The sequence below is a fragment of the Halichoeres trimaculatus genome, unplaced genomic scaffold, assembly GCF_033239565.1.
Source record: "Halichoeres trimaculatus isolate MK-OKI-2021-1 unplaced genomic scaffold, fHalTri1.1 fHalTri1_scaffold_7, whole genome shotgun sequence".
NCBI classification, from domain to species: domain Eukaryota; kingdom Metazoa; phylum Chordata; class Actinopteri; order Labriformes; family Labridae; genus Halichoeres; species Halichoeres trimaculatus.
In genome coordinates, this window is record NW_027437185.1 from 16229157 (window position 1) to 16247139 (window position 17983).

Here is a 17983-nt window from a genome sequence, read left to right on the forward strand (position 1 = left end):
GGAGAGCGAATGTTCTTGGCACCACAGTCGTTTCGACTCTGGGATTTTTCATCTGCAGAGCAAGTCTTTCAACAACAAGCTAATCAATTTTAATCAACAGTGAGAATAATTGTGCTTTTTATTTTTATGCTGGAAGCTTGCAGGAGTGTATGATAATGTGGGTCTTGACTGCATGCTCCACTGAACACATCTGAGAGAAAACCATACAGCATTAAAGTGCACATGCTTGGATTTTCAAATACATTTACAGTCATAAAGCTTGTTTACTGGCTGAAACCTACTTCAGGTTAAAAAATTAGCGCATTTGACTGAAGTGTTTAATCCGTTCCTCCTTGATAACTGGATGTAGATGTAACAGTTGATCAAATAAATCAAAACTTAAAGTTGAATCAAAAGAAACGCAGTGACCTCCCTATGCTCCTGCTTTCCTAAATTTGAATTCATCGTACACTTTGAGTCCATTGAGATTCTATTGAGGCTGTTTGTTGCTGTAGAGGGCTGTTGTGTAATTTTAATGGAATTAATTCAAGTAGCTTCAACCTGAATATGAGACCTGCATAGGATATTAAATTATAATTACAATTCCCAGAGACGCCCTGATTTCACAAGGGACGTGCATACTTGAAGTTCATCCTTTGTTTCTCACATATTTCAAATGTACTAACTTCATAACAAAACCAGATTGTTCTTTTAAAAACAGCATCAGTACTGTGAAGGCCTCACAGAAAGCTTTGACATGTTTCATTTTAAATCTTTAACAAATGTTTTAAATATATATAAATCTCTCAGTGGCATATGGTGTTTTCTTTACAGTTATATAATAAACAACAGCTCTTGTTGTGGCTTCATATGATCCAGCAGCTTTAAGAAACACAGACTCATCCAGGCATCGTACCAAATCATCGATTCCTGTATGCATGAAGTTACCCACACGACTCTCATGTGTCTGTGGAGGCTTGAACATGTATCATGTTGATGAAGTCGCGCTAAAGCGTTTGCAAAACTTAAACAGAACCAGTACTCAGGGAATCCTCTGTGATAGAAAGTAAGCTGTCTCTCTGCATTTTAATAAAGATCAGTCTGCTTATCAAGCCAAGTCATTATTTACAGTTTCCTGTTAATTCAATTTCTCCTCTCAGATTGGATCCACTACAGAGGAGGAGGAAGATGGCAGCCCCCGAATCGGAGACTGCCAGCTTTGGCAGAATGCTGCCAGTAACATTTTAAGTTGTGCTAATTAATGTGTGGACACTCTACTATCACTTTATGTAGTTATTTATGACTGTGTGCTTCAGTGCTTGGAGAAAAACAGAGCTGGCAGAGGCAAGTTGTCACTACCTAACATATGCTGGATTTTGTCATCGTTCGAACTATGCTAGAGCATCTGAAGGTATTATTACAACTGCTTGTTAAAAGAAGTGCACCCAGGTTTCTTTCATGCAAAGGAACATGCTGAGATTAATGTTGAAATGTGGGATAAAAGAACAACATGCAGGCAAACATGATGCATCGGAGCTGCTGGTATATTTTCAAGCTGCGGATCATCTGAGCCCAGACCTCTCATTAGCCTGCATGTACACAGCTTTGACCCTAAAGCAGTTATCACTTACCGTAGACTAGGACCGTGGCTGAGTTGCTTTTCCTGCGAGCGACGATATTTTTGGCCACACATGTGTAGTTGCCCGTGTCTGCTAGCCGGGCTTTTTTGATGACGAGATTATGGTCAGCTGTGATGAAAAAATTGGGGTCGCCGGCTGGGTTGAGAACATCCTCGTTTCGCTGCCACTCCACCTGAAAATATGTTTCACTGGTCAAATATCAGCGCTAAGAACAGGAATCATCTCCTCCTCCCATGAAGCCCTGCAGTGGACGGACATGCTGTGGTGCAGGCTGCATTTTATTTTTTTTACATAGACAGGAAAAGCAGTGCGGTACTTTTTTGATACAATCAAACAGAAAGAAGAACAGATGTAGCTTGGCATGACACTGGATTTAATTTATCTAAACACCCTACTGATCTGAAATTAATTCTCCTTTTTGTTAGGAAATGCAGCCTTCGTTTTGAAGCTGCTGCTTTCAAGCTGTTGGTGGTCTGTAAGTGAAACCAAAAACGCTTTGTGTACTTTTTGTGCCCTCTCCCAGAAGCCAAAACTGGTGTTATTCTTTTTTTTGTGTACTCTTAGATTGGCTTGCTTGTTTTCCTGCTCTCACTTGACCTCGTGCCGTCTAGAGAGCGTCTCATTGTTGTCAGTATTGCAGCGAGTTCCGGTGCCGTATATAATTGGGCTTTCTTCCTCTTGTATGCTTTCCCTGTTTTCTCCCGTGGTGACTTCTGCTCTGATGTTCTTTTTCTGTTGAACCACAGTTGGCACCTTCTTCCCCGTTTCTCTGCAAACTGTCCCTACAGTGCTGAGCTGTGATTGGCTAGTCTGCTGCTCCTGGTGTCTGAGCTGTCGGAGTGGCTGGCCTAAGCTCCTCTTGTGCTGTTATTAGAGCAGTTAGTGCCTATCTGGGACCGCGAGGATGCGTCAGACGAGGTGAAACAGCTGGCCACGGTCTGGTCCTCTGAACACAGACACGCACCACTGAGAGACATGAAGAGGGAGAGACAGAGAGATAGATGAGAAGATCAAGACACGCGGTACACGGTGAGATAGCAGAGAGATAGAGGAAGAGATAGAGAAGAGTGAGGCAAATAGACCCATTAATTATGGATAGGCCTTTAGAGATGCCAAACGGGGAGTGAAGCCTCCAAGCCTAACCTGAGTGATGTGACGAGACAATGTGATATACGGCTTCCCAGAGATGTAAGAGAGATAATAAATCAATAACAGCGAATAATTAGGAGGTGTAATTCATCTGTCTGTTCCCTGGTGGAGCAGGCAGAGATGATCCTGAGCTACTTTTTGCTCTTTTGTCCTCCTGGCGAGGAAAGGGTAAATGGATGCTAGATGGGGGCCTATAAATATCTCCTGTATCCGTGTATCACCTCAGCTTCTGGCACTCCCTCGGGGGGATGGCAGCGCAGTAACACCTCCTGGTCCAATGCCACCTCTTTACCCTGCGGCTCCTCCTCAAAGTTCTTCCTCAGGTCTGAGGAAAAAAGGGTGCAAAGAAAACAACCAATTAGGATATTTGTAGGAGCTAACATGGATACAACAAGAAATTTTACCCACAAAACTTGGCCTGGTGATAATTTCTAAATTTTCCACTCGTAAATTGTCCACCCATGTCGCACTCCAGTTGGCCCCTAAGCCACACGGGGATCAGTGGCACCAAGCATGTTGCTTATTACAAGCTGCCTGGATGGTTCAGAGATGCTTGTCTGCTGCCAGAGGGGCCCGGCATCAAGCAAAAGCAATTGCATTACCCCTCACTCCTCCCTACCCACCCGCTCTCCCCTCTCCAGCATTCTCCAGCCTCCAGCCTCCATCTGTATGAGGGCTTGGAGCAGCCACACGAAAACAAGGCCCTGAGGCGCCTGGACAAGAGCTCCTGCAAGCCTGGCTGACTGCATGAGGCTTCAGATTACGTTTCACTGGATACTCTTACTGTTGCAACAAGTCCTGCTATATATCTGTCCTTAAAACCAGGCAGGGACTTACACAGGTAAAAGGCGATTTATATAGGGTGGGTGAGACAGGCTGGTGGCTGAGGGGTTGGTGCAGATTTGATGTGCCCCCCTCCAAGTTTTACTCAGGGCAAAGTTATGTGTTATTGGGCTACATGCTGGAGGTGAATTCCTTTAAACAGATGTTGAGCCTGTCCTGAGCAATCATACGAGAGGAACATTAAGACAGGCAGAGAGTTTTACGACATTTAATTTAATTAAAGGCGAAACAATGGGACTGGAGGAGACTTAAGATGTAACAGTCCTGGAAGGCTCAAATGCATTAGTGTGAATGTGTGTGCGTGACAATACATGAGCGGGGATGGGTGTGCGCTCAGCCATTATTATTGAAGCGTGTGTGTCCTTATCTCACATCTAACTGACTTTGTTGAGCTCTCAAACAAGGTTGGATAATGAATGTGTGTTTTCAAAACGTCTGGTGGTTTAGAGACTGCGCTGCGTTCGGCTCTTTCTGGAATAATGCATATTTATGTTTGAATTAATGGGAAGAATGCTTTAAAATACTCAAATGTAAAATGGCTTCTTCTAATAAAGCTTTTGAGGCTGCGGCGGGGGATGTGTCTGTGTTCCCCAGACAGATTTATGATTGCAGCACAGCAATAAATTTCAAATCTGTTTTTATTCCAGTTACTTTCATAGGGATCATTGCTGAGATACTGTACCCGGTGAAGAATACGCTCATGAATACTCAAATTTAGAGTTCCACTCTTTGTAAGACTGCCTTAATACTGAGGCATCTCTGTGTTTCTCTCAGCTAGGGTCAGATATTTTCTCCTTAAAGTAGAATTGCAGAAGATGATTTAGCTGAATTATAATCACAGTAACCCACTGCGGCGCATCAGATCATAATGGCCTCTGGGCTAATTGCTTAATGAAAGTTAATTTCTCTCCAACCACCCAAAGTGAAAAAAATCTCTGTACTAACATCCTCTTATTACAAACAGACATGCAGTATGTCAGGACCTTGTTAGACGGGGGTTTCTAAATGTGTTCTGGCAGGATTTGGGAGTGAAATGACGCTGTGATAGAAAAGACAATGCACTCACAGGCGATCCTGATGTACGCTTTTTGGCTCTTCTGGGTTCCGGTGGTGCTCCAGGCGACACACTGACACCAGTACTCATCCAGACCGAAGATCTTCTCCACCTGCTGTCTGGTGATGTCAATCGTCACCTGCATGATTGGCAACGCTGCGAAGCAAACACAGAAATAACTGTCAGAATGATGAACCGCGAATCAGAATGAGTCCAGCTTTTCCCCCATCAGCTCACTTTGGCAGCAGGGAAGAAAGAAATGACCATAAATATTTCTTCGAGGAAGGAAAACAAACGAGCTGAAATGAATCCTTTAGTGCATTTTGTACCTTGAACTAAACTGGCAAAGTAATTTTAAAAAGCCGGGCAGGATAAACAGGCAGAGAGCCATAATCATATATAAACAGAGTGCTTGTTAACTGAGGAAAATGAGAAGAGAGCCTCGCAGCTATCCTTGGTGTAATTTGGAGGGCGTTACGACAGCAACAGTTGGAAGGGGAGAAGGAAACGCTAAACAAACACTACAAACAGAAAACATTCGGCACGACCCGCGCCTCTATTATTAAATCCAGGAGGGGGAAGAGTTCACAATCTATGGCACATTTGTTGAGCAGTGTTGACATAAGAGATGCTGCTGTGTTGAAGCGCAAAAATAGCTTCATTTCTTTTCAAGAGGAAAGACAATCCTTCTCTGAACGGAGCAGGAACGGGATAAAATCCATTCTGCTAAGCCCTAAAGACAATATGCCGTTGTCCAAGTCTGTCTCTTTTGATATTTGAGAAACACTCTTTCATTTCATTTTCTTTTGACCTTTTATTTGGAACCTGTAATCCCGAGGTGTGGTTTTTTTTTTTTTTTTTTTTTTTTTATCGAGCTACGACCCTGATGATCCTCACCATGTGTCCCACTTTCTCTTCACTCTGATGGAGAGATCGTCATGTTTTCCTCCCCCTCTCCCTTCGTCTCTCTGTCTGCCTCGTCTCTTCCCTCTGGGTGGAGAGGTGTTGATCCTCTCTTACCAACACCGGGCAAATGGAAGTCACAAAGGACACGTCTGAGACCGGCAGAGAGTCATATACAGTGCTGTATATTTAAGCTTCAACAGAGAGCCACTCTTGAACTTCCATTTACATAAAAGCACTTTGTGACACTCCAACACTCCCCTCACACACTTGATCTGTCTGCAATGATCATTTCCAGCCCCAGACTGAAGCTTGACTAAGTGGCACCTATCAGGCCATCAAACCTATACAGCAATTGCATAAAGCACTTGTGCTGATACATAGCATTCATCAAACCAGAAATGGGAAATTTGTTGTAAACAATTTGAGGGAAACAGCGCTCGAGTCTGTAGAGGCAGCGGTGACATGATCCGTCAGAGAGGGAAGTGACTTCATTGCCGGCAGCAATGCGGTGATAAGTAGCAGCGAGGGTCACCGACAGACCCCCCATGTGTTAGCCACTAAATACGGCAGATTTCGCTATATGCCATCACAGTAAATGTGAGTACACAAGCAGTGAATCCAGCCCTGCAGCGCCACTCTGGGCGTCAACAACACCACCCCTCGCTGTGTGCAAGATTTCAGCAGCATGCTCGTGTACCTCCTTCACTCACAGCTAATTCAAAAAGAAAAAAGTGATGTGAGCGTGTGTGTGTGTGTGTGTGTGTGTATGTGTGTGTTCATGCCGGCTTTAATAATTCAGCCCAAAAACTCTCACAAAGTTGGATTTCGAAATAAAAGGCTGGATTGAGGAACTCACTCTACTCTCTTTCTCTCTCTTCTCTAGATGTGTGTGTTTGAGTGTGTGTGCATCTGTGTGTATGTCAGTGTGCGGAGTCAAGTGTGTGTATGGCACGGGCTGAGAGAGCACCTAAATGCTAAAACAAATGGCTAAAGTAACAAAATGGGCACTACAGAGAATGAACAAATGGAGCATGAAGAAACTCTCACTCCTTAAATCAGCAGTGGGGCAGAATTTGGCTTCCCCTTTAAAAAAATAAAAAAATGAAATAAAACAAAGACCTTATACAACATTTAAATTCTCCACATACACAGTGCAATGTTTTTCTCCAGCGGATACATTTGTTATACTCTGACCTATAAATCACTGCATTGAAACAAACTAATGAAATTAAGTCGATGCAGCAGGAGAGAAACAGTCTTTCTTGGTTGCATATATACTTTTATTTACAATACATGCAGCAGCATGCAATTTATATCTTGTGCACCAGAGAGAGGGATTTGGAAGAGGGAATTGTCCCATTTATTTGCTTCTCATTTTGAACATGTTTGCCTGCTGTAAACAGTTAAATAAAGCCCTGAGTATGCTGTACATGCATGCATGAGGAAACAAAAGTAGAGCTGCAGTGCGGAGGACAAAGATATGAAAAATCCCAGAACCATGCCCTCAAACTTGAAAGCTAAATGAAGCTAAATTCTGAGAAAGTGTAACCCTTGGAAACATTTGATGGTCCTGATTTACACTGAGCTCACAGCAGTTTATGTGAACATAATGATTTGAAAAATATATTTGAATACATACATTTAAAATGGGACACTTAGCCATGTTGGGTGCTTTGTTTGGCTCTATTTACTGTAGAAATTTATTTGATTAATGCAAACCTTCCTTATTCTCCGAGCCAGGGGGTGAAAGGAATGGAGATCAGTGTGCAGATACAAAGCATGAACAATAGCAACCTAAGGTGAGAAATCCAAAGAGGAGCAATTTGAAGCTCTGCTTGCTGCAGTAATTGCATTCTGTTTCCTTATCTCTTCCTGTCTCCATAATTACCTGCTTTCTGTGTCTGACACCTTCCAGTAACACTGCTGTGAGTCACTCTGTCCAATTTCACTCCAATTAATAAGTAGGACAAAATAATCTCATCACTTTGGGAACAAAATAGGACTGTAATTTTAGAGCAGTTAATAACGATTGGACCAGCTGCAGTTTATTGTTTTTTCCTGAACTTTTTTTTTTCTCAGGGACGGCTGTAAGTAAAACAAATGCTTCACAAACAGCACTTTAAGATGAGTGATGCAACAGCACCATTATCGATTAATAGGAAGCTGTGTCTTTCTGCAAAAGCGGCACTGACACACTTATGACTCAATTATATCAATATCGATTTCTAATATGCTCAGCTGCCTCCAAGGTGTCAGGAACTAAAGAGAGTGAGAGGAAATTTATACTTCCTTCCCTGCAAAGATACCGAGCACACACTCAAAATCCCTGTTAAAGGATAATTAAAACATGACACGATTCCCTCAGCCTTCATTTTGATCTGCAGCCCATTTATAAATGAGCTCATATCCCAAACCTCAGTGTAAATTGTGTTGCATTTTAAAGGCTGATTATGTGATTGACACTGTAAGAGTACTGAACCTTCAGCTTGAGACCTGATGAGTTATTTTTTCTACTGGAGAGCAACAGGGCCATGCGCTGTGATTCACCATTCTGAGGCAGAATACTTAGTAAACACACACATTAAGGCTTTTTATGATTGTGTGAATGAACAGGAAAAAATAAAGCGGGTGTTTTTAAATTTAACAGTTTATCATCCTACCAGCAATAAGGTTGTACTACTCTTTAAATGGCTTATTTGTAAAAACGGTCATTTAATTGACAACTGTGCAATCTTTATACTGAATTTGAATAGTGAATCATATTTTTTTAAAAACCTGAAAATTATCCAAGTAAGACCTGTTCAGAAAGAAAATCTCTGCGTTTCCTGTGAGGCACATCCTAGGGCTAAAATAAAAAAAATACACTTTTAGCTTCTTGGGAAGAATAACTGTGTATTCAAAGGGGCTGTGAAGAGTTTACAAGTGATCCTGAAAGTCCCCCCTCTAGATATATGCCTGATCCTAACCCACACAGATTATCAGCACCAATATTGCTGGTTACAGGTCATTTTAAATTGCTACTTCTTAGCTTCCAGTTTGGGTCGACCAGAGCCGGATTGATTTACAGCACATCGAGGTCTCTATGACAACACCATGCTGGCTGATGAAGTTTAGTAGAGAGAAGAGATAAAACAGGGCTGTTTGTGTACTCGGCTGTATCACTCTATAACACAGGGGCTAAGCTTTTTGTGCTAATGTTGATTCCAACCCACAGTCAGCAGTTATTCTGCAGTGGTCTGTTCAAACCTGAGAGTCTATCAATAAAATGAAGAGTGAGGTTATGTTAGTTCTGCTTGGTAGATGACTGCATGACATAGCTAACCAGGATTTACTGATGTTACACATTACAGACATGTCTTAGAGCACCAGGCTGCCAGCTGCGCTAAATATAAATAACAACTAAACTACTTACAAACGGACAGTGTTTACTTGTTGTTACGTTAGCCTACAGATACGTCAAAGCACCGGCTGCTGCTATCAGCATATCAGCACCGGGCTGCTGATATCACTATGTATAGCCAACTGCTAAAACATCTGCTTGATGTCACGTTTCAAATAGGGATGCACGGTATTGGATTGTTGCCGATATCCGATATGCCGATATATCGAAACCCCTTTTGGCCGATACCGATAATCACAAGTTTGTTTTTTTCACTGTAAAGAAAGCTAAGTCTATCCTGTACTGGAATTTATATGTTACTCTTATTGTGATGGTCTTATTTGTTTAAGAAACACACATAAAACAAGACAAAAAACATTTGATTTTACCATAAATAAGAAATGTATTATTTTTTCAAACTCAAGACATTCAGTATTGAAACACAGAAAAATAATTTCTTTAGATCACATGAACTTTAAATGTACAATGCATTTTTAAACATAACCAAGTCGCACTTGATCATTTTAGAGTTACTGTAACAACCTGGCGACAGACACAGAGCTCTGCTTAGCTCAAATAAATGGAGTGCTACATTTTATTTAAGGAGCTTATTTTTCAGATGGTAAATAATAATAATCCTAACTGAATAGCACCTTATCGGCTGTGCCTATCAGCAGAAATTTTCATATCTACCAATACCGATAAACGTGTTTTTAAGCTTTTATCAGCCGATACCGATATTGTGCCGATAATATCGTGCATCCCTAGTTTCAAACCACAGCGATTAACTGCACTGATAAATACCTTACATCTCAGCATGTTGTATCCAGTAAAAAGTTGTCTTGAACAAAGAAAATTTGTTTCAATCCAATGTCCATTAAATTCCAAAACAAACACATGCCTCTCTAAAAGTAATTTACGATAGCGTGCAAAGACTCCGGGCCACAAGGTGGCGAGGGAGTGCAACTAAAACAGATCCTCCTCATAGCATCTTAAACTACAAAATGATTCGACTGAAAGATAATGTACGTAGTCATAAGACAAACTGTAGAAAAAGTATATTTTATTTTGTGGGATTTAGTTAACTCCATCACCAAGAAAAGAATCATCGGCCTGTTCTTCGTCTCTGTGTGTAAAGCGAACAGCGGTGCTGCAGAGCTTGTATCTAAAAGGAGCATTAATAGAAGCATCCAGGCTGTGGATTCTGGAGCGGGCTCAGGGACTCCAAAGCAAACACACTATTCTGCCTCAAGACTTCCTGAGTCTAAACAAATGAAACTGAAGAAATAGAAGAGAGTGTAAGAGATGTAGAGTGGCTGAGTTCATGAATTAACTGACCTTACTATTGTATGATGGAGCCTGTGCAAGGTCTTCAGGCGATGAAGTATAATACAAACTATTACTGGACCCACAGGGACACACTTACACTAAAACACACACACAGGCAGAAAGCTTCTACCTTGACTGTAGTGGTCTGCAGCGGAGACAAGATTATTTACATCTGCACTTCATTTAAATGTAAAAAAGGATAGGAACACTTAAAAGGGAAGATGTCATACTGTGACAGACATGAGCACTGCGTGTGTATGTGTGAGTGTGAGTGTGTGTAAGTGCAGGAGGGTGGGATGAATTTCCCCGAGCCAACAGGGGCTCGACACACACGGGGTAAACATCATTGGACTCAATCCCGGGTGAGTCGATATTGGGCTTGTCTGAGCGCGGGACTTTATTTTTCTCTCCCTCTCTCTTGTTTTCACAGGCTGTGACCTCAATTCCATAGGGGTCATTTGCTTATCAAAGGCAAGGACTGGAACTTGCAGGTCCTGAGTGTGTGTTCATTGAAACCAAGGAAATTCAATTAGCCGGCATCCCTACTGTGTGTGAGAGCAGGATTCATCAGTGGATATAGGAGGATTAGGGCTGGGTGACTCTACATCAGGGGATCGCACAAATTCAAGGCAGAGAGTTCACAATGGTTGAGGGGAGACATCACAGATGAATGCTTTTAAAACTGTGCTGTCTGCACACACTGGCCACCAGTCAAAAGCATGCTTTGAGGGTTTCATTTCCTCTTGAGATACGTCTTTGTGGAGGATGGCATCAGTGTCATCACCGGCATCCTGAGCGTCTTTTCAAGGGATCAAATCTAACAATTCACTCCACCTTTCTTTATAGAGAAAACCTTGTCACCAAGCCAGGCTGTCAAAACACAGTCATGGATCAAATTATGACTGTGTAAAAAACACTGAGGCACCACTTCAGCTTGGATGTAGGCACCCATCGTAAAGAGGTTACAGTCCATGTTGCACTGGTTGAAGGGTCAATTCCCTGTCCTGACATGAAGTGGAGAACGTCATTCCTGCATCTCCCAAGCTGCACTTGATGAAGAAAAAAGGAAGACATGACAGCTTCTGATCGTGAAGTCAAATACCTGGGACACCTACTAACTGGCTGCAGTCAAAAACAAGTGTACTTTTGTCCACACGCAGCAGGTAGATCCGCCGACAAGTGGGGCTCAAAGCATGCCAAACCCATAATGGGCAGTGTTTGCCGGAGTTTTCAGAAAGCATCGTTTTTAGTGACAGCTACGTCTGGACATGGCCTAGATCATAAAGCTGGCCTCCTCTGTGTTAACGCAGAAGAAATGTAATCATATGATGAAATTTCTTTTTTCACAAACTGTCAAAGAAATTTGCTCAAATCATATCAATTAATATCCAGGTGCTCTCCCATCTTTATGTATACAGGCAGCAGGAGTTGCGGATGAGTTCTGTTCCTATGACGCGTCGTAACCATAGACTGTATGATAGTGGACAGCGTGGCTCCGCCATTTATCATTGTACGGTTTTGAAGCCAAAATACCTCCGTCACAGGCGCCGCCATTGTAGCAGTTTGCAGCCAGAGTCTGCGCAGTAGAGACTGTGAGGGATTCTGGAATCCCTCACAGAATCTGGGTGGAATCTGGGTGGAGCTGGGTGACAAAAATAATGATTATTTTTTTCTTTCGAGAGTCTAATCACTTCTTAACTCTACCCCCTGATATATTTTACAATCCCTGATAAAAATACATGCGAAAGGAATCTGCCAATGATCATTAAATGTTATGTAAAACCTAGTTTTTAACCTTGTAGAACTAATGAAAACAAAACTTGTCAGAAAAAAAGAGGACTTGAATACAAGACAGCCAAATGATATCCTCAAATCACCGCAACAATCAGACGTGAGAAACATTTCAATGAGGTGTAATAATTTTCAAAGTTTGACCACAGCCCATTTGGAATGGCTGGAAAGCCGGATTTTCTAACCTATACTACAGCCAGCCACCAGGGGGAGCAGTTTTTGTGGAGACCTCACGTAGAGCCGAGCAAGTGAACATCCATTTTTTTTTACAGTCTATGGTTGTAACCTGAAATCTGTGTAAGTCATAATTTTACCCTAAATACCCCTTAAATCTCTAAATAACTATCCAAATACATACATTATACTTCACATTCATGGGAATACAGTACAGACAATCAAAATAGACATTTCAATTAAAATAAACAACCTACACAATGACACGACTCAAGACAAAGTGGACGATGCTGATGACCGCGTAGCACTGCGTAGCTGTGTATTCACACGTATTCATATTCATCAACTACTATGTGTCATTTGGGCTTACGTACAGGAGCGGCTTAACTTCGAAACCTTCTCTACTTTCTTACGTACATATATTTATTGGCCTCTTAAATTTGAAACGACATAAGTCGAGAACCATGTAAGTCGAGGACCTCCTGTATCCAATTGTTTAAATCAATCTAAAAACAGAATAACACAGCAGCCTGCTCAGTGTTTCCATGTGTAAAAAAATCAAGAGTTGACCCCAGGTCACAAAGTCAAGGACAGAACTGCTTCATCATCAAACCTCTAGACTTTCATTTCCATGTAAAGCAGAGCTGTGATGGGTGGCCCACGCCTCCTGACGTGAAGAACTGAGAATGGCAGGTGGTGCCATGAGCGTCTGTCTCCAAACAAGGATATCGTGGCCTTCTGAGTGAAGCATGGCTCTATTAAACAGCATGAGAGGAGAGGAGGGAGGGGGAGGCAAAGAGAGGCCCTTAGTACACAGAAAATCCTCTGGTTGGGCCTCCTTTTCAGGGCTGTTGGTGAGGTTGCGTCTCGAGTCAGTGGGACAGTGTTCTGGGTCAAGGCTCTGCCTCCGGTTATGACCAGCTTTTCAAGAGCTTCTTTTGATTGAGCTGTCCATTTTCCACAATGAATGCACGCTGCAAGGCCCCCACTGATGCTCTGAGTGTCGTTACAGATTATTCATGGCTGACAAACAGGCGAGCAGGTAGTGCTCCAATCAATCCGGCTAGGTTCAGTCCAATGCCAGTCCAAGGAGACTCAGGTGGAGCCGAGACAGTGGAGTGGGAAATGGTGCAGGATAGCAGAGACACTCATGACCATCATGAGCTAGCAGACCTGATTTAAATCTCAACATCTGTAACTAACCCTACACTCAGACCTCAGATCTGCGCTGATGATCTCAAGTTGAAATATTTTGAACACAGAAATAGTTGTGATAATGACATACTCACTTTACAAGCAACACACAACCAAGTGTGAGATTGTCACTCTGTCAGACATTTCACTGCCATATTTATGAGTGGCACAACAGCAGGCTAAGTGCACACAGGATGTCACAACAATGCACCATGCTGCACACCCTGAACACACTGGAGGTGTGTTTTTTTTAGATGCACAGGTGTTTGCAGGTTTGGAACGTGATAATGAATCACTGCACAACACGTCTGGATAAACTTTAGTCAACAAGCACAGACGAGCCAGACACCGAAACTAGCTGTTCACTAATTAACATATATCAGGTTTATATCTGGTCAACAGACACCACAGAAACGCCAACAGATGACATCACAGGGACATTAATTCAAAGAAATGGATTTTTCTATTTACACTGTCCTCCTCTAATTAGTTTGGCTAACCTTTCCTTAACAGCGCACACACACACAGAGGCAAGGCTGTGATTTACCTCTGTGCCCTTACTAAAGTGCCCTGTTTGTAATTACTCTCCATCCAATATCCTGACCCCGATGATTGGCAAGAGCAGAATGTTCTATATGCCACAGTCTTCAGGCAGGGAGTGACTGGGACCTGCTCCTTTATCTCCTGCACACACCTTGTCCTACCTGGAATGAGAACACGTCGGAGGTGAAGGCCCTGAGCTCTTTGCCTCTGCTTCCATTACATCCTGCAGAGTGGGAGGATCTGATAGAACGTTAGCCACATGAAAGCCCTGATAATTTGCCCGGGCTAACATGTTTCTCTCCCTCTTGTCTGACAAGGCCTTGGGCGCTGAGGTAAATAAGGAAAACGGCTTCGGGTAAGTCAGCCAGGCTCCCATCTGGTTGCGGAGCGCTATGTGCCATACAAATTGCATTAGAGTTTGCCCTCCCTCATGATCGCTTGATTCTCTCAGGCCCTTGGACGGCAGTGTTGTCTGAGTTAAGAAGGCAGAGGTTTTTGGTAATCCGATGAAGGTGTGTGGGCGATTGGTAAATATTCAACACAACAAACATCATCAGTAAACAGCCTGGAGGAACACAGAGGCTACAAAAGTCTTTCTATAAAACCCAGGTTTTATTCTACATTACTGAAGTACCGAGACACATATTTGTTCTTCTAATAACACTTTCTATTTGTGACTAAATGCTCAAAGTATCAGTGAATAGAGACAATATTTCTATACGTACACATATGAGAGTTCCAATTAGCCCTCTTTAGTGCTCTACCTTCAATATACAGGTTATATAAGCCACAAACAGCAGCAATCTCTCACATTTCAACGTTCCACTTTACGACTCTGTTGCCCTCTCTTTATGTCTTTATGTGTGATTAAAGCAATAGATTGTTCTTGAAATGTTTGTATCTAGCACTATTCTGAACACCTTGTACCACGTAATATCTTGTGTACATTAAGAACCATGTGTACTCCCTGCACCAGAGTTACTCCTGTTATTAAATGAAAACATGAATTATTCATAAAAAAGTGCAGTGTACAAATCAAGTAAGTCCTGCTTAATTTAGGAAGATCATGGCAGGTACCTTTCCATTTTACTCAAAAACTGAACTTAAAACTCAACCCTAAAAAGAAAATACACTGTCTCTCACCAAACCCAAGTCTAGCAACTTTCCTGTCTTACAAGAACAGGAGAAGAAAAGGGCTAATGAAGAAAAGTCAGAGCCAGACTGCTGTGCCTTGTTTACTGACCTTAGACTTCAGGAAACTTTTAGTGGGTGTAAACATTGGGCTGAGATGTAGATACAGAGAACTGCTGGGCAACAGGTCAATCTATTTCCTGAGCATGTAGGATAAAAACTGACATTAAATCTTACATAAAGTAAAACTCAAGTAGCTCTCAGGCACAGACTATCAAAGGTGGTGGTCAAGTTAAGCCCATAGGATTGTGATTTGTGACATTTGGCAGTAATGGATGTGGTGATGGAAAAGCTATGTTACATTTCTAATTTGGCTGATAGGCTGGATGAGCAACAACTTGTGTCAAACAGTAGCTGGGCTCTTAGAGCACCCTGCTTTGTGATTTATTTCACTTGAAAGCAACTAAATAAATTTCCCCTTGTATCACTTTTGTCTTCTATGTGTTAGTCCTAAAAAAAAAAAAATCTCATCCTTTTCTCTTTTCTCTCTCTCAAAGGTTTTATCAGCAGTGTACAGCTTGTCACCTAGAGACCTACCTTTCCAGTGGTTCCTGACATTAAAAAACAAAACAAAACAAAAAAACACTGTAGAGAAATGATCAGTCCTCTTTGTGGGTCATGGTCATAAGGAGACATCATCATTTATTTCAGGCCGATTCATCACCAGCTTTATACCCCACACAGGAGGTTTACAATTTTAAATGAATAAAGAAGTATAATAACTCAGGTAATAATCAACCAGGAATAAATCTCTTTTAGGGCCTGGGCCTGTAAAACATGTTTAGCCACTAGCAATACAAACAAACCGTTTGTACTTATGGCAAAAAACAAGCTAACAAACCAACAAACAAACAAACAAAAAACCCCTCAACAAGCAGTATGCATGAGTCAGGTTAACACCCAAACAGAGCATTTTATTTTAATGGAAGTAGACCCCACCATTACAGGTGGATGGCAGACTTAGTGCTCATGCATTACCCTATTAGTGTATGGGGATGTTTACACGACAACAGTTTTAAAGAGTTTTGTTGCGTTTCAGTCTTGCCTTTACACGGAAACGACATTTAAGCTGACCTAAAACGCAAACTTTTGAAAACGGCCTCCCGAGTGGGATTTTTCTGAAACGTTGCCGACACCGTTGCTGGGTAAACGGTAAGCTAACGTTTTAAGTGGACACGCTGATGTCACACTCTGCCCCTCACAAGTGCATACAACAGTACCGCTGATACGATTGTCACCAACTACCATGTTGTGCTTTTGCTGCTCAATCTGCCATCTCTGCTGACTGTCTTCACACAAAATGTGCATCTTTTGCTCCACTTTTGCACTTAGTATTCCCCAATACACCAGATGATCGGCTCAACTCTACTTCGGTGGAGATCTCCCCAAAGCGGCTTCTGGACAAGACAGTTATAGCACCACCTGCATGCCTGGCATGCCTACTACAGCGTTTTCAGTCCTTCCGCATTTCTGTGTAAACGCAGATTTTTTTCACTGCGTTTCAGCGTTTACAGATGAAATGTTGTCGTGTAAACGGGGCCTAAGAGAACAGAGTGTGTGAAGAGAACAGATATTAAGGGATCAAATGAATCCTTTGAAAAAGTTAGATGATGATGATGAGATACACAGCAAACTTAGATTTAGGAGATAACACATTTTTAACTTTTATCACTGTTTATACAGACTAGACATGAACAATTTGGATTTGTTGAATACGTTTTCCAGGAAGTTCTCCGGACATATGACGTTCTGCACGTGCTTCGCTTTCATGCTACAATTAGTTAATAAACCAATTATTGTGGTTGTGCATGTGACTACTGCTATGACCGAATAGGCTGTAACAGTAAATTATGACTCATGGTCCCGTTTGTGTGATACGGGCCCTCATCTTTAAAAGGGATGCAGGTTTAAATTATCTTCTCTTATGCATTTTCTTCATTATCATATCTCTCTAGCAGTTTTTTTTTTCATCTTTTAAAGCTAGAGGCCACATCCACTTCTTCTGGAGTCTCTGTTCAAGCAGACATCTGGGCGAATGGTCTCACACCTGGTAGGTCTCACACCCTGACACGACAAATAAGGTAACTGGTTGTCCCACAAAAAAAAAAATTTCCCAGTTTGACCCCAGTGGTCACAAATTCTTGAGTCTACATGGTCCTCAATTTGTGGATCTTGTTGCTAAATCCAGATTTGACTACAATGTGTCCCATGAGGGGCTGAAGTGCTGCAGACTGAACACAGATTGAGCCTTTAAAAATTCATTTCTTTGTTCAGATGTGGCTGTATCAATTATTAAAACAGTTGATGCAAGACACAGAGAATTGTGGACTTTATAAATAACCTGATGCCCAAAAAATTGAGAAAATGGAATGAAAGTACAAAAGGGACCCCTGGGCTTTGTTTGATAGAGTTACCGTGTTGGGAGCTTGTGTTGGCTGTTGGAAAAATAAGCACAGATTCAGAGATGATGAGAAGGACATAACTGAACCTGAGTGGTAATTCACTAAAAGAAAAGATGCTTCAAAGAATTGCAATGAACCCTGAAAGAAATGCTACCATTTTTATATTTTGTATAACAAATTAATCTGAGAATTATTTTCTTTGAAGTTTGAAAACACTTCTGCAAAATTTTCCACAACCATATTACAGGAGAAAAATCCACCTTGTTTGTTACGTCCAAAAATATCCCTCAACCTTAAGGCGTTCAGTTAACCATCAGAAACTAAGCAAAGTCGCAGATCATCTCATTTGAAATGCTGGAAGGAAAGAATAGTTATTGCTTCGCTTGAAGTGATTAAATTAAACTTTCTA

General features: G+C 41.8%; 1 protein-coding gene across 4 annotated transcripts in view; it reads right to left on the reverse strand.

Moving 5' to 3' along the window:
- Window positions 1-17983, reverse strand: part of unc5a (unc-5 netrin receptor A) — a 149543-nt gene that overhangs the window by 39936 nt on the left and 91624 nt on the right. For all 4 annotated transcript variants that reach the window (XM_074673756.1, XM_074673755.1, XM_074673754.1 and 1 more), the window contains exons 3-5: window positions 4678-4821; window positions 2990-3093; window positions 1611-1791 (exon numbers count right to left, since the gene is read on the reverse strand). In XM_074673756.1, the coding sequence (XP_074529857.1) occupies window positions 1611-1791; window positions 2990-3093; window positions 4678-4821 (429 nt within the window). The remainder of the gene's footprint in view (window positions 1-1610; window positions 1792-2989; window positions 3094-4677; window positions 4822-17983) is intronic.